Source organism: Bufo gargarizans, chromosome 5 (genome assembly GCF_014858855.1).
Source record: "Bufo gargarizans isolate SCDJY-AF-19 chromosome 5, ASM1485885v1, whole genome shotgun sequence".
Lineage (NCBI taxonomy): Eukaryota > Metazoa > Chordata > Amphibia > Anura > Bufonidae > Bufo > Bufo gargarizans.
Window position 1 is genome coordinate 462,789,300 of NC_058084.1, and position 26,474 is coordinate 462,815,773.

Here is a 26,474-nt window from a genome sequence, read left to right on the forward strand (position 1 = left end):
ACCCATGTGTCATGGCATTGTCACGTCATATGTGCACCTGTTACATGTATGTGCTGTCCTGACACCTGTATGTACTGATATGTGACATGTCACTGGTTTTATCTCCTGCCACATGTGTGTGCTGTCACCTGTATGTACTGATATGTGACATTATCTCCTGCCACGCGTGTGACGTTTGGCCATCTGGAATTGTTTTATAAGTGTTGTTATATCCTAGTGCTGTCACCTGCCACATGTATTGTACCCATGTCACCTGCACATGTATAGTGACACGTGTGCCACTTCCAACTGCCACATGTCAGCAGCGGTATACCACTACCACCTGCCCGGGTATAGCGCTGACATGTGTGTACCACTAGATAAATGCAGACGGTATCAGCAGCATCTCACATAGCAGCAACATTTCGGCTTTGTACCGATGTCACCTGCCTCCTCAGTGCTGCGGTCGTACTGGCCGTGTGTGCTGCGGTCAGTGTGCTGTCACTTGTTGGGTTCGGGTCACAAAAATTCTAGAATGGTGCTGTCCTGTGTGTGCCCTCGATGTGTACAGTGCCTTACCTGTGTGTGTATAGTCCATTCCCAGAGCCCTGTCTGTGAGCTCATAAGGGTTAATAGGTGGTGCCCTCACCCTGTATGTCATCGTGTGAGTTGTCATGCCACGCTGTGCCCATGTAATCCAGCTTGTGTGTACCTGCCCCTCCAGGCGTATATACATTTCATGCGTTGCCCCCTCTGGCGCCATCCATTGTTATTTATCCACCGGCCGGCATAGGTCCTGTGTACGTCTGTGTAATGCTGTCAGATGAAGTGGTGCCCGATGCACTCTGCCTGCCAGTGATAGCAATGTGTGACATACGGCATAGACAAGTGACCTCCTGTCCATGCGTGTTCTTACCGTGTGACACGTGTATACGCTGCAGTGATACAGAAGGAGGTTTTTGCATTCGATTCTCATTTTTCGGTTGATGTCTATCGTAATTCTCATTTTCTGGCTACTACAAAAAAAAAAAAGTTCTCTCCACTGGCTCTAGAACTACAACTCCCAGCATGATAGGAGCTGTTGTTTTGCAATACTTCGAGGTCTTCGGATTGGATGCCACAGATCAACCACAATTAGTCAGAGGACCTGTCCGCTCTCCTGACGTGTTGTATTCCCCATGACATAACAAATCTGGAGCATCTTATTTTTAGAACTCTGCAATGTATCGTTCCTCTGTTATTCCTCCTGGAAATGTATAACTAAATTGATGCCTGGTTGTCACTAGGGTGTTGTCCCTAAACAGTCCAACACGACTAGCACTGCTTGGACTGTGTGAGGAGACCCCCCCATTGACAAAGGGAATGATAACGCCCAGTTATAATTTGCATCATACTTTTCCAGGAAGAATAACAGAGGAACGATGCAATGCAGAGTTTTTGCTACAGTTGCCTTCAATAGGAGACAATGTGGGGAAAAAAATAAACACTTTTACTGGGGTCCAGTCATTTAAAGGAGCAGTATGCCATCACATTATGATCAACGGTGGTCTGACCTGCACATGGGGCCCCGCCGTTCCTGAGAATGAAGAGGCGGCAGCACTGATTTTGGTCTGTGGCCCCTGCACAGCAGGGCTGGCCACACAGCTATGGAGGGGTCTGCAGCACGCCCCCATCCATTGAGAGGACCCACTGCAGTTCCCTGCGTATCCAAGGGGCCAGAGCGCTGCTCTGCAGGGAAAATCAGTTAAAGGGCCTGCATATCTGAGAGGTCGGAGCGCTGCTCTGCAGGGATAATCAGTTAAAGGGCCCTCTCTGTGACCTCCGTCAGTACACTAGTTCTTCGTAGCTGTCTTTCCTGTCGCTGGCTGTTTTCCATGGCAGCCGGCGATGTCACAGTTGCTGGGCGAGTGTCTCTTGGGGTCAGCTCTTCTGCGACAACTGTCCCTGCGCGTGGGATCTCTGCAGCTGTTCACAGCGTGTGCTCTGTACACTTGTGTCGGTGCAGTTGTCGGAGCACAGGTGCTCATTGTGAGGCTGCATTTCCTGCGTCTCGTAGACACAGCCAGCAGTCTGATGTTAGAGGGGAAAACGCAGCACAGTAAAGCACATACATGCTCCCGTCTGGTAGATAACCCCACCAAAACCAGGGGCCACCCCACTGCAAACAGTCCTTGGATTGAGGGGTCCCTGCTCACCAGGCAGAGGGGGCTATGGCAGATCACTCCTGTATAGTGTGCTTCTCCCTACGGAGCACCCTCATCTGGAGTCAGGAGATCAGCCCCAGTAGTCGGACCAGGGAATATTAGCAGATTATACTGTAGTGTCAGAGACCTGTATTACAGACCAGTGTTAACCTTTTCCCTGCCCACTTCTAGTGAGCATGCCCCCTAACTGGCTGAACTTGAATTACAAATAGTACATATAACCCCCCCCCCCGCACTCCAAAATGAATACAGACCACACCCCAGAGAATGCAAGTAAGTATACATCCCAGAGCCCCTAAAGAAATGCAGGCTCCCCTTTATACAGACTCTAGACCCCATCATTCATATACACCACAGTCCTTCTTTTTATAGAGATCCCAGCCCACCCCCATTTTTAGAGACTGCAGACCACATTTCTGTAAATAGTCCCTAGACCAGACCCCCTGAAGAAATTCTGACTTACTGTTATACAGACACCAATCCCCCCACCATTTATTTATTTATTGTAGACCCCAGTTCTTCCTTTTATGCAGATCTCAGCCCCCCATATCTACAGACCCCAACATTCGTATACACCACGGTCCCTCCTTTTATACATATCTCAGACCACCCATTGTACAGATTCTAGACCGCATTCCTGTAAATAGTCCCTAGACCAGACCCCTAAAGAAATGCAGACACCAGATCCCACCATTTACTGTAGACCCCAATTCTTCCTTTCATTCAGATCCCAGCCCCCCATAGAGTATTTACCGACCCCAGACCAGAAACCTGTATAGATCCAGACCCCATGATTCCTGTAGATAACAGTCCCTCCTTTTATACATATCTCAGACCACACATTTTACAGACCCTATACCACATTCCTGTAAATAGTCCCTAGACCAGACCCTTAAAGAAATGGAGACTCCCCTTTACACAGACACCAGTCCACACCATTTACATAGACCCTAGTTCCATCACCCCATTTTACAGACTCCAGACCAGACCAAACCCCATAAAGAATTGCAGGCTTTGTACAGAAATCAGAGCCCACCATTTATATACACTCACCTAAAGAATTATTAGGAACACCATACTAATACGGTGTTGGACCCCCTTTTGCCTTCAGAACTGTCTTAATCCTACGTGGCATTGATTCCACAAGGTGCTGATAGCATTCTTTAGAAATGTTGGCCCATATTGATAGGATAGCATCTTGCAGTTGATGGAGATTTGAGGGATGCACATCCAGGGCACGAAGCTCCCGTTCCACCACATCCCAAAGATGCTCTATTGGGTTGAGATCTGGTGACTGTGGGGCCATTTTAGTACAGTGAACTCATTGTCATGTTCAAGAAACCAATTTGAAATGATTCGAGCTTTGTGACATGGTGCATTATCCTGCTGGAAGTAGCCATCAGAGGATGGGTACATGGTGGTCATGAAGGGATGGACATGGTCAGAAACAATGCTCAGGTAGCCCGTGGCATTTAAACGATGGTCAATTGGCACTAAGGGGCCTAAAGTGTGGCCAGAAAACATCCCCCACACCATTACACCACCACCACCAGCCTGCACAGTGGTAACAAGGCACGATGGATACATGTTCTCATTCTGTTTACGCCAAATTCGGACTCTACCATTTGAATGTCTCAACAGAAATCGAGACTCATCAGACCAGGCAACATTTTTCCAGTCTTCAACAGTCCAATTTTGGTGAGCTCGTGCAAATTGTAGCCTCTTTTTCCTATTTGTAGTGGAGATGAGTGGTACCCGGTGGGGTCTTCTGCTGTTGTAGCCCATCCGCCTCAAGGTTGTGCGTGTTGTGGCTTCACAAATGCTTTGCTGCAGACCTCGGGTGTAACGAGTGGTTATTTCAGTCAACGTTGCTCTTCTATCAGCTTGAATCAGTCGGCCCATTCTCCTCTGACCTCTAGCAACAACAAGGCATTTTCGCCCACAGGACTGCCGCATACTGGAGGTTTTTCCCTTTTCACTCCATTCTTTGTAAACCCTAGAAATGGTTGTGCGTGAAAATCCCAGTAACTGAGCAGATTGTGAACTACTCAGACCGGCCCGTCTGGCCCCAACAACCATGCCACACTCAAAATTGCTTAAATCACCTTTCTTTCCCATTCTGACATTCAGTTTGGAGTTCAGGAGATTGTCTTGACCAGGACCACAACCCTACATGCATCGAAGCAACTGCCATGTGATTGGTTGACTAGATAATCGCATTAATGAGAAATAGAACAGGTGTTCCTAATAATTCTTTAGGTGAGTGTAAATCCCCTGTCCCTCTGTTTATACAGATCCTGGACTAGATCCCGGACCAGATCCCCCTGTAAACAGACCGCCGACCAGGCCCGTTCTGTCCAGAGCCCGGACCGGGCCCGGGGGCTCAGTGTCTGCAGCAGCCACTAGGTGTGTAGAGAAGGAATAAGAAGTCAATGTAATTTAAAAAATTGGTGCAGCCCAGGAGATTTGCCCCTTTTCCCCATTCCCCAGGAGTTGCGGCAACATTCCATTTTTCGGGGAGTCTTGTGAAGTAAGATTTCCCCTGAGCAGTTATAAATCTGCCCCAATGTCGGTGTTGGCAGTGAGTTGTGTGACGGTATATAGCAGTTTACTATATATACAGTGCCTTGCAAATGTATTCACCCCTCTTGACTTTTTTCGTATTATGTTACATTACAGCCTTAGGCCTCATGCACACGACCGTTATTTGTTTCCGTGTCCGTTACGTTTTTTTTGCGGATAGGATGCTATTCATTTCAATGGGTCTGCAAAAAACGCGGACAGCACACCGTGTGCTGTCCGCATCAGTATGTCCGTTCCGTTGCCCGCAAAGAAAATAGTGCATGTCCTGTTTTATTCTAGTTTTCGGACAAGGATAGGCATTATTACAATGGATCCGCAAAAAAAACGGATGCCATACGTCTTTTTTTTGCGCATCCGTGATTTGCGGACCGCAAAACACATACGGTTGTGTGCATGTAGCTTTAAGTTGAATGTTTTGTTAATCTGAATTTTATGTGATGGATCAGAACACAATAGTCTAAGTTGGTGAAGTGAAATGAGAAAAATATATAAATAAAACTATATTATTGTTTAGAGAAAAAAAAAGAAGAAAATTGGCCTGTGCGTATGTATTCACCCCCTTTGTTAGGAAGCCCATAAAAAGCTCGGGTGCAACCAATTACCTTCAGAAGTCACATAATTAGTGTAATTATGTCACCTGTGTGCAATCTAAGTGTCTCATGATCTGTCATTACATATACACAACTTTTCTGAAAGGCTCCAGAGGCTGCAACACCTAAGCAAGAGGCATCACTAACCAAACACTGCCATGAAGACCAAGGAACTCTCCAAACAAGTAAGGGACAATGTTGTTGAGAAGTCAGGGTTAGGTTATAAAAAATAAATAAAAATATCACAATCTTTGATGATCCCCAGGAGCCCCATCCAATCTATCATAACCAAATGGAAAGAACATGGCACAACAGCAAACCTGCCAACAGACGGCCGCCCACCAAAACTCACTGACCGGGCAAGGAGGGCATTAATCAGAGAGGCAGCACAGAGACCGACGGTAACCCTGGAGGAGCTGCAGAGTTCCACAGCAGAGACTGGAGTATCTGTACATAGGACGACAATAAGCCGTACGCTCCATAGAGTTGGGCTTTATGGCAGAGTGGCCAGAAGAAATCCATTACTTTCAGCTAAAAACAAAAGGCGCGTTGTGAGTTTGGGAGAAGGCCTGTGGGAGACTCCCAAAATGTATGGCGGAAGGTGCTCTGGTCTGATGAGACTAAAATTGAACTTTTCGGCCATCAAAGAAAAGACTATGTCTGGCGCAAACCCAACACATCACATCACCCAAAGAACACCATCCCCACAGTGAGACCTGGTGGTGGCAGCAGCATCGTGCTGGGGGGACTGGGAAACTGGTCAGAGTGGAGGGAAAGATGGACGGTGCTAAATACAGGGATATTCCTGAGCAGAACCTGTCCCACTCTGTGCGTGATCTGAGGCCAGGACGGAGGTTCACCTTCCAGCAGGACAATGACCCCAAACACACGGCTAAAGCAACACTTGACTGGTTTAAGGGGAAACATGTACATGTGTTGGAATGGCCGAGTCACAGCCCAGATCTCAATCCAGTAGAAAATCTGTGGTCAGACTTAAAGATTGCTGTTCACAAGTGCAACCATCCAACCTGAAGGAGCTGGAGCAGTTCTGCAAGGAGGACTGGACAAAAATCCCAGTGGTGAGATGTGGCAACTGCTCATAGGGACTTATCCAAAGCGACTTGGAGCTGTGATTGCCGCAAAAGGCGGCTCTGCAAAGTATTCACTTTAGGGGGGTGAATAGTTATTTGCACATTGACTTTTTCAGTTATTTTGTCCTATTTGTTGTTTGCTTCACAATAAAAAAAATATAAAAAAAACATCTTCAAAGTTGTCGGCATGTTCTGTAAATTACATGATGCAAATCCTCAAACAATCCATGTTTAATTCCAGGTTGGGAGGCACCAAAACAGGAAAAAAGTCAAAGGGGGTGAATACTTTTGCATGGCATTGTATATATATGCATGCTCCTGTGTGCAGAGGTTTCGCTGTGACGTTGGGCTGCGGGCTCAGGACACACAGTGGCCGGCGAGCCCCTGGGGTTGGGATTTGGCCGGGGTGTAGGTGACAGCTGCGGATCCTGTCTGACATTTCAGCGGTATTGAGTTCTTGCTCCAGCACATGGCTGTAATCTCCCCGCGCGGCCGACGTCGGCTCAGATTTGTGTGAATTGATCTTCTCTTCATCTTTTTGTTCACCAGAACTAACCTCAGAGCTGAAGCCGCTAAGATATTGTCACAGACCTGCCCCCGTGTTCACCTCGTCTAGATCCTGGAAACATGGCTGAGTCCACATTGTTACAAGGGGCCGCAGGGCATAGTATGGGAGCCTGGTCTTGGTGCACACAGGCTCGATGAAGCTTCCTCTCTGTGACTGTAATGATGATATATGGAAGTGATTACAATATCAGACCTATAGGAGAAGTTTATTGGGGAAAACTGTACAACTGACAGGAGGCTCTAGGACCCTGTTGGTCGCCTTTTAGCCTAGATAGATGAGATACGGCCTCTAGCCTGGATACCAGATGAGATACGGCCTCTAGCCTGGATACCAGATGAGATACGGCCTCTAGCCTGGATACCAGATGAGATACGGCCTCTAGCCTGGATACCAGATGAGATACGGCCTCTAGCCTGGATACAACATGAGATGCGGCCTCTAGCCTGGATACAACATGAGATGCGGCCTCTAGCCTGGATACAACATGAGATGCGGCCTCTAGCCTGGATACAACATGAGATGCGGCCTCTAGCCTGGATACAACATGAGATGCGGCCTCTAGCCTGGATACAACATGAGATGCGGCCTCTAGCCTGGATACCACATGAGATGCGGCCTCCTAGCCTGGATACCACATGAGATGCGGCCTCCTAGCCTGGATACCACATGAGATGCGGCCTCCTAGCCTGGATACCACATGAGATGCGGCCTCCTAGCCTGGATACCACATGAGATGCGGCCTCCTAGCCTGGATACCACATGAGATGCGGCCTCCTAGCCTGGATACCACATGAGATGCGGCCTCCTAGCCTGGATACCACATGAGATGCGGCCTCCTAGCCTGGATACCACATGAGATGCGGCCTCCTAGCCTGGATACCACATGAGATGCGGCCTCCTAGCCTGGATACCACATGAGATGCGGCCTCCTAGCCTGGATACCACATGAGATGCGGCCTCCTAGCCTGGATACCACATGAGATGCGGCCTCCTAGCCTGGATACCACATGAGATGCGGCCTCCTAGCCTGGATACCACATGAGATGCGGCCTCCTAGCCTGGATACCACATGAGATGCGGCCTCCTAGCCTGGATACCACATGAGATGCGGCCTCCTAGCCTGGATACCACATGAGATGCGGCCTCCTAGCCTGGATACCACATGAGATGCGGCCTCCTAGCCTGGATACCACATGAGATGCGGCCTCCTAGCCTGGATACCACATGAGATGCGGCCTCCTAGCCTGGATACCACATGAGATGCGGCCTCCTAGCCTGGATACCACATGAGATGCGGCCTCCTAGCCTGGATACCACATGAGATGCGGCCTCCTAGCCTGGATACCACATGAGATGCGGCCTCCTAGCCTGGATACCACATGAGATGCGGCCTCCTAGCCTGGATACCACATGAGATGCGGCCTCCTAGCCTGGATACCACATGAGATGCGGCCTCCTAGCCTGGATACCACATGAGATGCGGCCTCCTAGCCTGGATACCACATGAGATGCGGCCTCCTAGCCTGGATACCACATGAGATGCGGCCTCCTAGCCTGGATACCACATGAGATGCGGCCTCCTAGCCTGGATACCACATGAGATGCGGCCTCCTAGCCTGGATACCACATGAGATGCGGCCTCCTAGCCTGGATACCACATGAGATGCGGCCTCCTAGCCTGGATACCACATGAGATGCGGCCTCCTAGCCTGGATACCACATGAGATGCGGCCTCCTAGCCTGGATACCACATGAGATACGGTTGCAAATGGAGGCATACAGATTTGCCCACAGATGTTACTGCTGGGCCTGTAGATCCTGCACTTGTAGGTTGGTGAAGCTGGCATTCCAGCTGGTCCCATAAATGGTGATAAATCTGGTGACCCAGGCAGCCAAGTTAGTGCTGTAATCCGGAGGAGACATTACTAGGAAACCCTCGCTGTGTGCAGACGAGCATTATCTTGCTGGAAACTCCCAGTTGTCAGCCCTGCCATGAGAGGAACATGTGGTGTCAGGACTAGTGTTGAGCGAACTTCTGTTTTAAGTTCGGCGTCTAAAGTTCGGCTTCCGGTTAGCGGAGAATCCCGATATGGATTCCAAATTCCGTTGGGGTCCGTGGTAGCGGAATCAATAATGGCTGATTATTGATTCCGCTACCACGGACCACAACGGAATTCGGAATCCATATCGGGATTCTCCGCTAACCGGAAGCCGAACTTTAGATGCCGAACTTAAAACAGAAGTTCGCTCAACACTAGTCAGGACGTCCTGCACATATCGCTGAGCTGTGAGTGTGCCTCGTATCACTACTAGGGGTGACCGACTGTCGTATGCGATGGCTCCGCAGATCATCACATCAGCAGTTGGGGCAGTGTGTCACTCCAATGTCAGGACATGTAATGGACACCATGGCACCAAATTTCCTTCTGCAAAGCGCCTGGAAATGGTCCGAGCAGAGACTGGGGACTAGGTGCCATCTGTGTCTGGACGGTGGACAACAAAACTGTGGGGGCTGCTCGTGCTCGTCTCCGGAGCCTGTTCACCGTGTGTGCAGTCACATAACCACCTCTCCCAACTCCTCCTAACAGCGAGGACAGACTCTCCTAGGCTGTAAGGTTTGGAGACTGTTATAGGGCCACACCCAGGGGCCAGGTAATCGCGGAGCCGGTTTGCTGCTGACGTTTTTGGTTTCTTTTTAATTGGAAATTCTTGTCTGGCTACTAAAAGTGTTTAACCTTTTTCTTGTATTTCTGTAGCATAATTATAGCTCCATAGCGGCTAAAAGTGGCTGCTGTTGCAAAACTCCCATCAGGCTGTCGGGGCATGATGAGAGTTGTAGTCTTGTAGGTTAGCGACCCTAGATTTTTATTTTTTGAATATTGATGTCTTCTAGCCACGGGCTGTATGATGTTTCCTAACCTTTTTCAACTGTTCCCAAGTAACTTTAAAGGAATATTTGATGCTGGACACAAAAATACTCAAATTGGCGCCTGGATTTCCACCGCCGGGCTCCTGGCACTTCGCTTTTTTTTTCTGTTGCTGTATTTTGGACATATGGGTGTCCACTGTGGATCGCCAATAAGACGGACTACAAATGTCAGGGCTTATGCATGGTTATAGTGAGCACGTGGTGTCTCATGATGGATCTCGATGGTTTTATTGGATCGTGTCACTGGATTATTATTATCTCAGTTTTATGTGTGTGGCGGGCTGCAGTACACATCACAGACACTAGGCGGCGACACATAGCATAAGCAACTCCTGACAGAGTATCGTGAAGCTGACTACCTCGTGCCACCCGTCCCAGGACGCGCCGAGCCTAGAGTAACCGTAAGGAAGGACTTATCTGTATCATGCGGGTTTCTTGAGGATTTTACTGCTTCAGTGTATCGGGGGAAATTCACAGGATTATGCTGCAGTATCACTGCAGTGTAGTACATGTGGCATCATGATCTGTATGTTAGGCCTAGTTCACACGAACGTTTTTTTTGCGGGTGTACGGGCCGTTTTTTTGTGTTCCGTATACGGTCCGTATACGGAACCATTCATTTCAATGGTTCCGCAAAAAAAACGGAATGTGTTCCGTATGCATTCCGTTTCCGTATTTCCGTTTTTCCGTTCCGTTGAAAGATAGAGCTTGTCCTATATTTGGCCGTAAATCACGGGTCGTGGCTCCATTCAAGTCAATGGGTCCGCAAAAAAAACGGAACACATACGGAAATGCATCCGTATGTCTTCCGTTTCCGTTCCGTTTTTTCTGAATCATCTATTGAAAATGTTATGCCCAGCCCAATTTTTTCTATGTAATTACTGTATACTGTATATGCCATACGGAAAAACGGAACGGAAAAACGGAAAGGAAACGGAAACACAACGGAACTTAAAAACGGAACAACGGATCCGTGAAAAACGGACCGCAAAAAACAATAAAAGCCATACGGTCGTGTGAACTAGGCCTTAGGCTCTGTTCACATCTTATTATGGAGCTCACGCTCCAGGAGAACCTTCCGCCATATACGCTGATCGTAAAGCCCCGACATACGGCACTGTTTACCATACTGTCCTCTAAATCCCTTGATAAAAAGGTCATACCGACATATACCTAATGGGTTAGACGCTAAAAATGTCTTGGGTAGGTTAACCCATTCCCTGAACTTGCACACTGAACGCGGTGTACTTGTATTTTACCGTAGACGGCTATAGAAAAGTCCCAATGCACCTCATTGACTGCATAGGGCTGCACCAGGTATCAGCATTTTTGACGGCGACAATAGGATCGTACGTAGGCTGCCCTGCTCTTGTCCTTAAAATTACCGGAGACCCTGATGTACTCCATTTCTGATGGTGAGAACAAAGCCTAACATCACTAACGCGTTTCATGAGCTCACTGTTGAAGGTGGAGTCGTCATGAGCATGTAAAGTGTCAGACTCTAATGGGGTCTGGCGGGTTTTCAGATTTTTTTTTTACATATTATTTTTAATTTTATTATTTGTACAGCAAGAAAGGAGCTGCAGACACCATTAAAATGACTGGAATGTGTGAAGGAAACCTGATGTGACTGTGATTTACTTCTATCTTGGGGCGGCGCTAGTGATTTCTGTTGTTCTGCACCTGACGGAAGTGACGGCACCAGGTGGACCCCGTTGACTATAAAAGGGTCCATAGGCTGTCGTTTAGGGAGTCTGGCATTTTTTACGGAACAAAATAGCCCTGCATGATGTAGGACTTTTTTGTCCGATATTTTATATGGAATCTCCAACGGAGGTCCCAGCGCCAATGTGAACTTAGCCTTGTTCACACCACGTTTTGTTTTTCCGTTAAAGGGGTTGTCCCGTTAAAACAACTTATCCCCTATCCATAGCAGAGAACGGGGGCTCGTGCTCCTCATTCATCTCTATGGGACTGGTGGAGATAGCCGAGTACAAGCGCTCAGCTATCTACGCCCCACACCATAGAGCTAAAAGGAGCGTCAGCGTGCATGCGTGACCGCGAACGGGGAGCGCGGGCCCACACTCTCTACTGTGGATAGAGGAGGAGTTGTCTTTATGGGAAAACCTCTTTAATCATATCCTTAGGAAAACGGATGCGTTTAATGGATACATAGGCTTCTATTAAAAAAGTATGCTGAAAGTGCCTCCATTTTCTCTACTTTCTTTTCGGTTTTTTCAACTGGATAGTAAACCGCCATTGTCTGCGTTATTCCACCCAGAAAAAAAAAAAGATGCAAATGTATTAAATCGATCTGTTTTTCTAATGTTTTTTTTTTTGCTGGATTCATCATAACAATTTACTTCTGTGCTGGAAACAAACAACATGGCGTGAAAGAGACCTTACCTAAGTTTGGCGCACTGGTAAGGCTGTTTTCATACTGACTGCACTATACCGTACATAGTAATACCGCGGTATTCCCACCTTAGGCCTCTTGCACACGAACGCATGAACACCCACCGTGGGGCAGCCGCAGCAGATCGCAGACCCGTTCACTTTAATGGGTCAACGATCCGGCCATTCCGAAAAAGATAGGACATGTTCTATCTGTTTGCGTAACGGAAGTACAGGACGAAACCCCACGGAAGCACTCCGTAGGGTTCCGTTTTGTGTTTCCGTTCCGCACCATTCTGCATCTCCGGATTTGCGGACCCATTGAAGTGAATAGGTCCACATCCGTGATGCGGAATGCACACAGAACGGTGCCCGTGTATTGCGGATCTGCATATGTGGTCCGCAATACGGCTACGGAGCGCACATGATCGTGTGCATGTAGCCTTAGGATGGCACATAGAGGTCTTCAGTGCCATAAAACTAGGCAAGACACGCAGGAGCTTCAGCAAATTTCTTGTTCTCTCCCTTTTGCCGCCTGTTTGGCCGCCTTCCTTCGCACCAGTATTTTGCCAAAAATCGTGATGCTGGATCTGCCGCATTTTACATCTCCTCTTAGCCACACCCTTTAATCTAGTGAGGCGTAAAAAGTGTCTAAAAGACATAGTAACATGGTACGCGGCCTGTACGCTGGCTCTTGGCACGGTTTGAGTCTGGCACTTCTCCCCGGTGTCTTGCTATCATTCCCTGCTGTAATCTTCCCGGATGTCGTCTCCTGTACATTATAAGTTGGCAGCTCCCAGGACTTCTTGGCGCGCCTCGGCCTGTGTCAGAGCTCTGCTATTTTGAGCGGTGCAGTGAAATAAAGTTGGCGTTGTGCTAATGAAGGAGCGTCAGGACGGATGAGTCACTGAGTCCACGTTACACGTGTCCCTGGTTCCCCTCTTCCAGTTACCCAGACTTATAATTACTAAGGTCGCCAGGTACGAAGGAGAACAGTTCGGCTGAAAGTAAACCCTTATATACACTGGGCAGCCGGAAAACATTAAAACCACCGGCCTAATCTGGTGTAGCCCCCCTTCCCTTGTGCCGCCATAACTGCTCTGACCCGTCCTCCAAAGGTGTCCTGTGGCATTTGGCCCTGAGACATTAGGTGTTTTTCAGGATTTTAATATTAATGGCCCATCCTCGGGATAGGCCGTCAGTGTATGCCAATCAACTGTGGAAATTTGCGCAGGGACTACACAGCTACTCTAGAACATGTGATCGGTGGGGGTGTCGGACCCCCGCCGATCTGATATTGATGGCCTAACCTGAGGATAGGTCATCAATATTTAAAATCCACGAGTCACTTAAACTTAACTTGCGCTTTGATGTCCGTCTGACGAAACTGAGCCAAACGGATCCGTCCTGACTTACAATGTAAGTCAATGGGGACGGATCCGTCTTTACTGACACAATATGGTACAATTGAAAACGGATCCGCCTCCCATTGACTTTCAATGTAAGTCAAAACGGATCGCACCTAAACCCAGGTGTGAAAGTAGCCTTAGATCCTTACGCTCGGCCATTTTTCTTGCCTTATGAAGTGACTGTCCACTTGCTGCCTAAGGTTGTGTCGTGGTTTTCCAAAAAACACTGCAGTCCAGCTGCGTTGTCAAAAACTGCACGGTCTAATATATCCAGCCCTTGACGGGGGTCATTGTCATGAGATAATCAATGTAATTATCAATAAATTAATTATTATAATTTATTAATTATTGAAAAACTGTGTATATACCCCAGACCATAAGTTACACTGACGACCATTCATTTAATCGGTCGCCTGTAATACCACATTTCCCCTGTAGACGGCGCTGTAGGGACACCGAACAGCCAATGACGAATTTTCCTGGTCTAGGAAGCCGGACCCTGATAGTAAAGGGGTTGTCCGGGATTAAACAGCTCCTTTAATACGATGCTCATCAGGGATAAGGGGCGCCATGTGCTTTGCTCGCTCTCTTTACTATCCTCGGCACTAGGAGAACTTCTGGAGCCAGGCGAGCGCTTTTATTGACAGCGTGACAGATGGCCTGGAAAACACACGGATCATTCTCCTCATCACAGCAACAAGATTGAGGAGACAGATGAAGGAGAGTCTTAAAGATTTCAAGTCTCCATGTTTTTATTGTTCCTGAACACAGGTTTACAGGGGCTGGAGACGTCTGAGGGGAAATCTGATGGAAACTGTTCCCTTAGCAACCAATCGGAGCACAGCTTTCATTTCTGAGCAGTAGAATAGGAAATGAAAGCTAAACTGGTATTGGTTTGGGCAGTTTTCATTGGCAACCAATAACAGAGCAGCTTTCATTTCTGACCGGTACAATAGGATATAAAAGCTAAACTGGGATTGGTTTGGGCAGATTTTATGGCAACCAATGACAGCAGCTTTCATTTCTGAGCAGTAGAATAGGAAATGAAAGCTAAACTAGGATTGGTTTGGGCAGTTCTCATGGCAACCAATCACAGTGCAGCTTTCAGTTTTCTACATCTACAGCAGAATACAAAATGAAAGCAGTGATGTGATAGGTTGCTACAGGCGGTAAAGAAAAGTTAATTCACCTGTTATACATTCCCTTGGCAAAATTAGTGTCCTGTGCAGTGCTCGAGTAGGGACCCCAACTGCTTCATTTAAAGGGGTTGTCCAAGATAATTAAAATTCTCACACATGCCTCTGAATGCAGTAAAATAAAAAATAATGGCATACTTACCTGCTTCTCCGACACCGTTCTTCTGGCTGCCGGTCCTCCGGCCACTGCTTATTTACCGACTGCAGCAGTGACGTGCAGGTGGATGCCGTGTGACTACTGCAGCCAATCGCTGCCCTCAGCAGTATACAGCAGTGCAGCATTATTTTTAGCTATCTTTTACACACCCTTTAAAGGGGTTGTCCAGGTTTAGAAAAGTATGGCTGCCAAAACATTACCACCCCTGTCCAGGCTCCATAGGAAGAAATTGGGCAGAGCTGCAATATCACACACAACCTCTGGACAGGGGTGGTGCTGTTTTTGGAAGAAAGGAGCCATGTTTTAGAATCCTGGACTACCCCTTTAAGAACCACCTCTAGTTTTGGGGGAATTGATATAAAATAAACAGCAATTCTACAATACAGTATTTATCAGTATCATTTTGTGTGACTAGTATTATTTATGTCAGTATTATATTCCCATCATCTAATGCAGCGGTTCTCAACCTGGGGGTCTATCGGCCCTTTCCGGGGGGTCGCCTGAGGCTTCCTATTGTGGGTCGCCCGCACAACGGCAGCGGCCCCTTATCCTCGCGCACAGGAAGTGATGTCTTATCACTGCCTGTGCTTGAAGGAGCCTGACGTCTGGACGGGTAAGTCGGGTCGCCTGTCTGCTGAGGTCAGAGTTTTTTCGTTAATGACACCGCCGCTGAGCACCACTGCCACCAATGATTTAATTGAGCCCGGCTAATTTTATTTTAATTATTTGGCTGAGCAAGGCTTAATTTATTTGGGGGGACCTGAAGCACCGCTGATTTATTTATTTGGGGGACCCCTACCCTGAGATTTGGGGGGGACTTGAAGCACCACTAATTTTATTTTTATTTTTTTGGGGGGGGGGGGGGGGGGTACTGTGAGCACCACTGAGTTATTTTTTAGGGGGTATTTGTTGTTTATTATTTATTTTAAAGTTATTTATTTGGTTTATAAAAATACATCCTGCATATCAGATATTTACATTACAATTCATAACAGTAGCAAAATTAGTTATAATGTAGCAAGGAAAAAAATGTAATGGTTGGGGGTCACCACAACATGAGGAACTGTATTAAGGGGTCACGGCTTTAGAAAGGTTGAGAACCACTGATCTAATGTTATGGCATATTGCTGGGATACGGTGTGACTGTGTGGTTAGTCGGGGTGTGACCTCTGGTCAATACGCAAATAGGGGGGCACACTAGAATAAGGCCCCCACTCGCACGTCCGCAATTTTGTTCCGCATTTTGCGGAACGGAATTGCGGACCTATCAATTTCTATGGGGTCCGCAATTCCGTTCCCGAAAAAAATAGAACATGTCCTATTCTTGTCCGCAATTGTGGACAAGAATAGGCATATTCTATTAGCGCCGGCAATGTGCGGACCGCACATCCAAAGATACAGTAATTAGAATATAAATTAATCTTTATTCAGCACAGCAACATTAACCCCTTTGAGACCTCTGCTGTACATAAATGGTGGAAGTCGCATCCTTAAACATGGCGCAGCTCGAGCGTGCAGCGGGTGCCATAGCTGCGGGGATTCTGCTGTTTCAAACAGCAGAGACCCACAGCACATGTATGTGATCAGCCATAATGCAGATCGCGTACATTTCACCCTTCAGATGCCGTGGTCAAATGTGACCACGGCATCAGAGCTGTCTGGAAGCGGGAACCTAGTGCTCCCAAAACAGCTTTCCCCGGCTTAGATTGGTGAACCTGTTAAGCGTCATTCACACGTCTGTCCGTGCCCAAATCCGTGAGAAGGTGGTCAGTGATACATACATGAAGCTGTCAGTGAAGGATCTGTGTTGGGTCTGTGTGTCCGTTTTTGGCTTTTCTTGTGTCATTTGTGTTTCACTGACACTACACAGCTGATGGCATCCATGTTGCCTCTGTGGTTTTCACAGATCCATAGATTATAGTGGGCGTGATGGATCTGTGAACACAGACAAAATAGAGCATGCATTCATGCTAAAAACGCGGACACACGGACCGTGCTAAAACACAGATGTCTGAATACACACATTAAAATGAATGGGGATGTGCGCTGTCCGTGGAACACTAATGTGTGAAGCAGGCTTCTGCAGCTATTAGTGGACTATACCAATACAGGCCACTAGGTGGCAGCACTGATGACTAATCACCCCCCTTTCCCTAAAATCCAAATAAAACACTTAAAAAATAAATAAATAAACATCATGGGCATCGACCGTAGTATTAACCCCTTAAGGACCCATGATGTACATGTACGTCATCTCTGGATGTGACTTAAAGGGAACCTGTCATGTGGATATTTGATTATAATCTAACTAATTATATACAATCATTAACTACTAAAAAGCACATTAGATGTATTCACTTACTGGTGTGACAGATTAGGTTACCTCATAATATACACACAAAGATGTTGCATGCTAATGAGCTGATTTGAGTCCAGCGTGATGTCACTGAGTCCAGCGTATATTTAAAGGGTTTCTACCACCACATTTTGACCTAATTAGCTGTCAGACACTAGCGATCTGCTAGTGTCTGCTGTACCATGCTATTGTAATCCCTTTCTCTGCAGAGGTTACCCTAAAAAACGAACTTTTATTGCTATGCAAATGAGCCTCTAGGTGCTATGGGGGCGTCTTTTCAGGACCTAGAGGCTCCGTCTACTCACCATGTCTGCCGCCCAGCTCGTCCCTCCAGCCCGCCCATCTCCTCTAGATTGACAGCCTCCATCGCTGCCGAATTCTCGCGCCTCCGCCGTGTGCGTCTGTATTCGGCGCAGGCGCAGTGACTGTCAGATCGCTCCCTGCGTCGGCATCTCCACTGCCCCTGCGCATCTCCACTGCTTGAGGCCTGGCTGGTATGGCTTTTTCAGTGTTTTGCGGGCCGTTTTTAACGGATCATTTCAGTAGTGTTTTCGGATCCGTTCCGTTTTTCTGTATGGCCTTTACAGTATAAAGTAATTACATAGAAAAATGTACATTTTACATTTAAAATTTTCATTAGATGGTTCTGCAAAAACGGAACAGATACGGAAGATATACAGAGTTTTTTTTTTTTGCGGACCCATTGACTTGAATGGAGCCACGGAACGTGATTTGCGGGCAATAATAGGACATGTTCTATCTTGGAACGGAAATACGGAAACCGAATGCATACAGAGTACATTCCGTATTTATGTATTTTTTTGCAGAACCATTAAAATGTATACGGTACGTATACGGAACGCAAAAAAAGGCCCGTATACAGAACGCACAAAACGTTTGTGTGAATGAGCCCTAAACCTGTGAGATCCAGCCCCCTAGATCTCACAGGCAAGCAGACTGTAAGTGTATTACAGAACTATTGTCATGCATTGTAAAAATGATTATTTTTTTTTTACTCCATTTTACCAGTGTCATGAAGTACAATATGTGACAAAGCGTTTTAAAGTTATCACCACTTAAAGTGACACTGGTCAGATTTGCAAAAAATGGCCTGTTCCTTAAGGTGAAATAAGGCTGTGTCCTTAAGGAGTTAAAGGGATTCTGTCACCTCTTTTTACCCTATAGAAATGCGGACATGCACGGCTAGATCGCCGCCAGCATGTCCGCAATATACCGGTCCCATATCTCTAAGTGGTTTTATTAAGTGTAAAAATGTATTTTATATATATGTAAATCGGCCTGGTAAGGAGCCCAAGGGGCTGCACTAACCGTTCTGGAGCCCAGCAACGGCCCCCTGTGAAGGAGCCCAGCCCGGCCTGTGTCCAGGCATCTCCTCCTTGCTCACAAAGTCAGATCGCCGTAATCTCGCGATGCCCAGTGATGGCATAGTGTTCCTTCCCTGTGCTGGTATCAGCCTCAGGGAAGGAACTGCGCATGCGCGAGCTCGCACACCATGAGCTTACGGCGATCTGACTTCATGAGCAAGGAGGAGATGCCTGGACACAGGCCGGGCTGGGCTCCTTCACAGGGGGCCGTTGCTGGGCTCCAGAATGGTTAGTGCAGCCCCTTGGGCTCCTTACCAGGCTGATTTACATATATATAAAATCTATTTTTACACTTAATAAAACCACTCCGAGATATGGGACAGGTATATTGCGGACATGCTAGCGGCGATCTAGCCGTGCATGTCTGCATCTCTATAGGGTAAAAAGAGTGGATTGCGGGATGGTCTGTAAGAGTGTATAATGTGATGGAAAAATGAATCTAGCCAGCAAAGAAAACAATATGGATAATAATACATTAGTAAGTGGCTTTTAATAACTTTCTCTACATTTTAAATGCCACTTACTGAAGTGAGACAACCCCTTTAAAATATGGCAATATTAATCCCATATGGCAAATGACGTAACGGGAAAAAAAATATTCGCCTTTTTTTTCACTTTAACTCCCCAAAATTCATTTTTTTATTAAAAAGTGATCAAAAAGTCACACACACTTGAAAATTGTATCACCGAAAAGTACAGATCGCCCTGCAAAAAATTAGCCCTCACACAGCGGTAATTTTGTTTCACGTTTTTTTAATTTTTTTCAGTATTAAAACGCAATAAAAACTATAGAAATGGGGTATCGTCGTAATCGTACTGACCTGGTAAATGAAGGTAATAGTTTCATTTTACCATAATGCTATAAATAAATAAAAAAGTGGTAGAATTGCTTTTTTTCCTATTTCACCCCATTTGGAATTTTTCCTGCTTCCCACTACATCATCCCAGAAAAATTAAGCCCTCATAAGGCTATGTGGCGGTGGTGAAGTGCATGTAGATGGCATGTGACCACTGAGGCAATAGATCGGCTGGCGATGGTGAGGGACATGTAGACAGCATGTGACCGCTGAGGCCATAGGTCGGCTGGCGATGGTGAGGGACATGTAGACGGCATGTGACCGCTGAGGCCATAGATCGACTGGCGGTGGTGAGGTACATGTAGACGGCATGTGACCGCTGAGACCATAGATCGGCTGGCGGTGGTGAGGGACATGTAGACGGCATGTGACCGCTGAGACCATAGATCGACTGGCGGTGGTGAGGTACATGTAGACAGCATGTGACCGCTGAGGCCATAGGTCGGCTGGCGGTGGTGAGGTACATGTAGACGGCATGTGACCACTGAGACCATAGATCGACTGGCGGTGGTGAGGTACATGTAGACGGCATGTGACCGCTGAGACCATAGATCGGCTGGCGGTGGTGAGGGACATGTAGACGGCATGTGACCACTAAGACCGTAGATCAGCTGGCGGTGGTGAGGTACATGTAGACTGTATGTGACCACTGAGTCTGAGGCCATTGATTGGTCAGCAGTTGTGATGTACATGTACAGTCGTGGCCAAAAGTTTTGAGAATGACACAAATATTAGTTTTCACAAAGTTTGCTGCTAAACTGCTTTTAGATCTTTGTTTCAGTTATTTCTGTGATGTAGTGAAATATAATTACACGCACTTCATACGTTTCAAAGGCTTTTATCGACAATTACATGACATTTATGCAAAGAGTCAGTATTTGCAGTGTTGGCCCTTCTTTTTCAGGACCTCTGCAATCCGACTGCGCATGCTCTCAATCAACTTCTGGGCCAATTCCTGACTGATAGCAACCCATTCTTTCATAATCACTTCTTGGAGTTTGTCAGAATTAGTGGGTTTTTGTTTGTCCACCCGCCTCTTGAGGATTTGACCACAAGTTCTCAATGGGATTAAGATCTGGGGAGTTTCCAGGCCATGGACCCAAAATGTCAACGTTTTGGTCCCCGAGCCACTTAGTTATCACTTTTGCCTTATGGCATGGTGCTCCATCGTGCTGGAAAATGCATTGTTCTTCACCAAACTGTTGTTGGATTGTTGGAAGAAGTTGCTGTTGGAGGGTGTTTTGGTACCATTCTTTATTCATGGCTGTGTTTTTGGGCAAAATTGTGAGTGAGCCCACTCCCTTGGATGAGAAGCAACCCCACACATGAATGGTCTCAGGATGCTTTACTGTTGGCATGACACAGGACTGATGGTAGCGCTCACCTTTTCTTCTCCGGACAAGCCTTTTTCCTGATGCCCCAAACAATCGGAAAGAGGCTTCATCGGAGAATATGACTTTGCCCCAGTCCTCAGCAGTCCATTCACCATATTTTCTGCAGAAGATCAATCTGTCCCTGATGTTTTTTTTTGGAGAGAAGTGGCTTCTTTGCTGCCCTTCTTGACACCAGGCCATCTTCCAAAAGTCTTGGCCTCACTGTGCGTGCAGATGCGCTCACACCTGCCTGCTGCCATTCCTGAGCAAGCTCTGCACTGGTGGCACTCCGATCCCGCAGCTGAATCCTCTTTAGGAGACGATCCTGGCGCTTGCTGGACTTTCTTGGACGCCCTGAAGCCTTCTTAACAAGAATTGAACCTCTTTCCTTGAAGTTCTTGATAATCATATAAATTGTTGATTGAGGTGCAATCTTAGTAGCCACAATATCCTTGCCTGTGAAGCCATTTTCATGCAACGCAATGATGGCTGCACGCGTTTCTTTGCAGGTCACCATGGTTAACAATAGAAGAACAATGATTTCAAGCATCACCCTCCTTTTAACAGGTCAAGTCTGCTATTTTAACCCAATCAGCCTGACATAATGATCTCCAGCCTTGTGCTCGTCAACATTCTCACCTGAGTTAACAAGACGATTACTGAAATGATCTCAGCAGGTCCTTTAATGACAGCAATGAAATGCAGTGGAAAGGTTTTTTTGGGATTAAGTTAATTTTCATGGCAAAGAAGACTATGCAATTCATCTGATCACTCTTCATAACATTCTGGAGTATATGCAAATTGCTATTATAAAAACTTAAGCAGCAACTTTTCAAATTTTCAATATTTATGTAATTCTCAAAACTTTTGGCCACGACTGTAGATGGCACGTCACACTTTGACTGGAAATGCTTTGTACGGGTGATTTTTTTTATTTATATTTTTTGTATTATTCTTAATTTTTCTTTCTTTTAATTCATACCTGGCACCATGTACATTAGTTCCCAGCTGTGGACAACCCCTATGCAATGGTGCTGCTACAACCAGGCTTTTGATAGTAGCCCTGGGTTTCATTGGAGTTGTTGACTGGGCTGGGCAACCACTTTAACCGCCTCCGGACTGCCTAACGCAGGATTGCGTTCCGGAGGCGTTCGATTCATTCCTTCTTTGACGCGCCGGCGCGTCATCTCGCGAGCATCGAGATTTCCTGTGAACGCGCGTGAAAAAAAAAACAACTTCTATGAACTCGCCATGCCCCTGACGGAATACCTTGGGGTATCTTCTTTCCAAAATGGGGTCACATGTGGGGTATTTATACTGCCCTGGCATTTTAGGGGGCCTAAAGCGTGAGAAGAAGTCTGGAATCCAAATGTCTAAAAATGCCCCCCTAAAAGGAATTTGGGCCCCTTTGCGCACCTAGGCTGCAAAAAAGTGTCACACATGTGGTATCGCCGTACTCAGGAGAAGTTTGGCAATGTGTTTTGGGGTGTCTTTTTACATTCGTTGATATGCGGGCGGGAGCGGGCGTTCAGGCGCTATGCCTGCGGGTCCCTGAACTTTAGATCACCGCATCTTTATTACCTTACAATGAAGCTCCAGTAACAGGCAGAGCGGGTGGCGGCGTAACGTCACATACTCACGTGACGCGCATGCTTCGCCTGCTTCATTCATAAAGTGGGCGGAGCATGAACGTCACGTGAGTAATTGACGTTACGCTGCCGCCCACTCTGCCTGTTACTGGAGCTTCATTGTAAGGTAAAAGAAGATGCAGTGATTTAAAGTAAAAGTTACTGCCGGTTAAGGAATACTGCTGTGAGCGGAGGGGCCAGCGCTGTTATGGGAGGGGGATCTGTGTATGGCACTGTTATGGGGAGGGGGATCTGTGGATGACACTGCTATGGGGGAGATCTGTGGATGACACATATAGCATAAGATGCTGTATAGTGTCATCCATAGATCCCCCCCCCCACCCCATAGCATAGTCATCCACAGGTCCCCCTCCCCATAACAGTGCCATCCACAGATCGCCCCCCCATAACAGTGCAATCCACAGATCCCCCTCCCCATAACAGTGCAATCCACAGATCCCCCTCCCCATAACAGTGCAATCCACAGATCCCTCTCCCCATAACAGTGCAATCCACAGATCCCTCTCCCCATAAGTGCACAGACCCCTCTCCCCATAAGTGCACAGACCCCTCTCCCCATAAGTGCACAGACCCCCCTCCCCATAACAGTGCACAGATCCCTCTCCCCGTAACAGTGCACAGATCCCCCTCCCCGTAACAGTGCACAGATCCCCCTCCCCGTAACAGTGCACAGATCCCCCTCCCCGTAACAGTGCACAGATCCTCCTCCCCATAACAGTGTCATCCACAGATCCCCTCCATAACAGTGCCATCCACAGATCCCCTCCATAACAGTGCCATCCACAGATCCCCCTCCATAACAGTGCCATCCACAGATCCCCCTCCATAACAGTGCCATCCACAGATCCCCTCCATAACAGTGCCATCCACAGATCCCCTCCATAACAGTGCCATCCACAGATCCCCTCCATAACAGTGCCATCCACAGATCCCCTCCATAACAGTGCCATCCACAGATCCCCTCCATAAATAACAGTGCCATCCAGAGATCCCCTCCATAAATAACAGTGCCATCCAGAGATCCCCTCCATAAATAACAGTGCCATCCACAGATCCCCTCCATAACAGTGCCATCCACAGATCCCCCTCCATAACAGTGCCATCCACAGATCCCCCTCCATAACAGTGCCATCCACAGATACCCTCCATAACAGTGCCATCCACAGATCCCCCTCCATAACAGTGTCATCCACAGATCCCCCTCCATAACAGTGCCATCCACAGATCCCCTCCATAACAGTGCCATCCACAGATCCCCTCCATAACAGTGCCATCCACAGATCCCCTCCATAACAGTGCCATCCACAGATCCCCTCCATAACAGTGCCATTCACAATTTGTTTTAATATGGTCTTTGAACATAATTTTTCAAGTAAAATCATATAAACCCCTTTTTTTGTCATTTTGGTGTTTTTCCCGATTAATCAACGAAATTATCGACAACTAATCGATTATTCAAATAATCGTTAGCTGCAGCCCTAGAGCATGATGAGCCCTACCAGGCCGTACGTTTGGTTTAATAGGGTTGATCCTGGTGACACAGCCTCTTTGAGGTCCCTACAAAACCCCTTAAATGAAGGGTATGCGCACTAGTCCTTGCTGATGTGCAAAGTAGAGGTGCAGCAAGACACCTTACGTTTCTATTCATTGCCTCTAGCTCGGGCTGCATGGTGATTTTGACAGGGCTGAATACAGGAGTAAAGCCCCTCCTGCATCGCGGCTAGTGAATGGGCTGCTGCTGTGGGGTGCGGTTTGCTGCGCAGGCACCACCATTACAAAGCACCCGGCGGTACTGTATCACCTCCAGATCCATAATACAAGCCGTTTGTGTGAGTAGGGCTGGGTCTGTCTCTCTGAGCAAACAAGAATGTTTCCATTCACTGAAAGCAAGCAGGGATCCTGAATAGGGTGAAAATATAAGTTTATTCAAAAATTGTATGCATTTTCCACCTCATGTGGTCCACTTGAATGAACACAATAGTGGATAATAGCACTCACCCGTCAGTTGTCAGCATAATCTCTGTGTGAGGAGTTGGCGGCGGATACAAGTGGCGAGCACAGCTGACCCGGTAATGGGGGTCTTAGCCGTCTCTCTGTGACCCGCGTCCTCATTTTCCGATCTCGATAAATAAACTGAGTTTGTTGTTCAGTAGAAAGGATTCCACTTTTCCTGATTCCACATGTTTTGGCAGCAATAACAAGGCTGAAGGACAATGGGTCCTGTCTGATTGTCTCCGTGTCTGCAATTTCTCAAGGACATGTCTGGTCTGTAGATCTCATTTACATTGCACAGTGTTTTCCCATTCTTTGCACTGTCTGGCGGCATACAATCTCATTCTCTTGCTTTAAAACTCCCTCCCTGACCCAGGTAACCGAGGTGCGGACCCCGGATCTCGTGATTGGGAGGGGGTCCCACTCTTTTTACGGTCTCTGAAGTGATGCCCCCATAGGGGTGTCTGCCACTGATGCCCCCGTAGCTGTGCTTGCCGCTGATTTCTCCATAGGTGTGCCTGCCACTGATGCCCCCGTATGTGTTCCTGCCACTGATGCCCCTGTAGCTGTGCTTGCCGCTGATTTCGCCATAGGTGTGCCTGCCACTGATGCCCCCCGTAGGTGTGCCTGCCACTGATGCCCCCTGTAGGTGTGCCTGCCACTGATGCCCCCCGTAGGTGTGCCTGCCACTGATGCCCCCGTAGGTGTGCCTGCCACTGATGCCCCCCGTAGGTGTGCCTGCCACTGATGCCCCCCGTAGGTGTGCCTGCCACTGATGCCCCCCGTAGGTGTGCCTGCCACTGATGCCCCCCGTAGGTGTGCCTGCCACTGATGCCCCCCGTAGGTGTGCCTGCCACTGATGCCCCCCGTAGGTGTGCCTGCCACTGATGCCCCCCGTAGGTGTGCCTGCCACTGATGCCCCCGTAGGTGTGCCTGCCACTGATGCCCCCCGTAGGTGTGCCTGCCACTGATGCCCCCCGTAGGTGTGCCTGCGACAGATGCCTCCCCGTAGGTGTGCCTGCGACAGATGCCTCCCCGTAGGTGTGCCTGCCACTGATGCCTCCCCGTAGGTGTGCCTGCCACTGATGCCCCCCCGGTAGGTGTGCCTGCCACTGATGCCCCGCCCGTAGGTGTGCCTGCCACTGATGCCCCGCCCGTAGGTGTGCCTGCCACTGATGCCCCGCCCGTAGGTGTGCCTGCCACTGATGCCCCGCCCGTAGGTGTGCCTGCCACTGATGCCCCGCCCGTAGGTGTGCCTGCCACTGATGCCCTCCCCGTAGGTGTGCCTGCCACTGATGCCCTCCCCGTAGGTGTGCCTGCCACTGATGCCCTCCCCGTAGGTGTGCCTGCCACTGATGCCCTCCCCGTAGGTGTGCCTGCCACTGATGCCCTCCCCGTAGGTGTGCCTGCCACTGATGCCCTCCCCGTAGGTGTGCCTGCCACTGATGCCCTCCCCGTAGGTGTGCCTGCCACTGATGCCCTCCCGTAGGTGTGCCTGCCACTGATCCAGCAACAATGTCCTGAACTCTCCTCATTATTAAAGGTGTTCTCCGGCAATTAAGAAAATGAAAATACTTAAATATTACTTTATTATAAATATATTCCCTAATACCTTTCGTTATTTATAATGGTTCGTTTTGTCTGGGGAGCAATCATCAGGGGAACACAATGGCCGCTGTCCTATTAGTTCACACAAAACCTGTCCTGATCACACATGAGGACAAGTTGGGCTACTTTCACACTGGTGTTTTGGCTTTCCGTT

The 26,474-nt window shown here is 47.9% G+C and overlaps 1 protein-coding gene across 10 annotated transcripts in view; it reads left to right on the forward strand.

The window, feature by feature from the left end:
* The window catches only part of AKAP9 (A-kinase anchoring protein 9), a 241,452-nt gene that overhangs the window by 947 nt on the left and 214,031 nt on the right, over window positions 1-26,474 (forward strand). For 9 of the 10 annotated variants that reach the window (XM_044292944.1, XM_044292945.1, XM_044292948.1 and 6 more), the window contains exon 2: window positions 3,825-3,881. The exons of the other annotated variant lie outside the window; for it this stretch is intronic. In XM_044292944.1, the coding sequence (XP_044148879.1) occupies window positions 3,825-3,881 (57 nt within the window). The remainder of the gene's footprint in view (window positions 1-3,824; window positions 3,882-26,474) is intronic. 10 annotated transcript variants of the gene reach the window in all.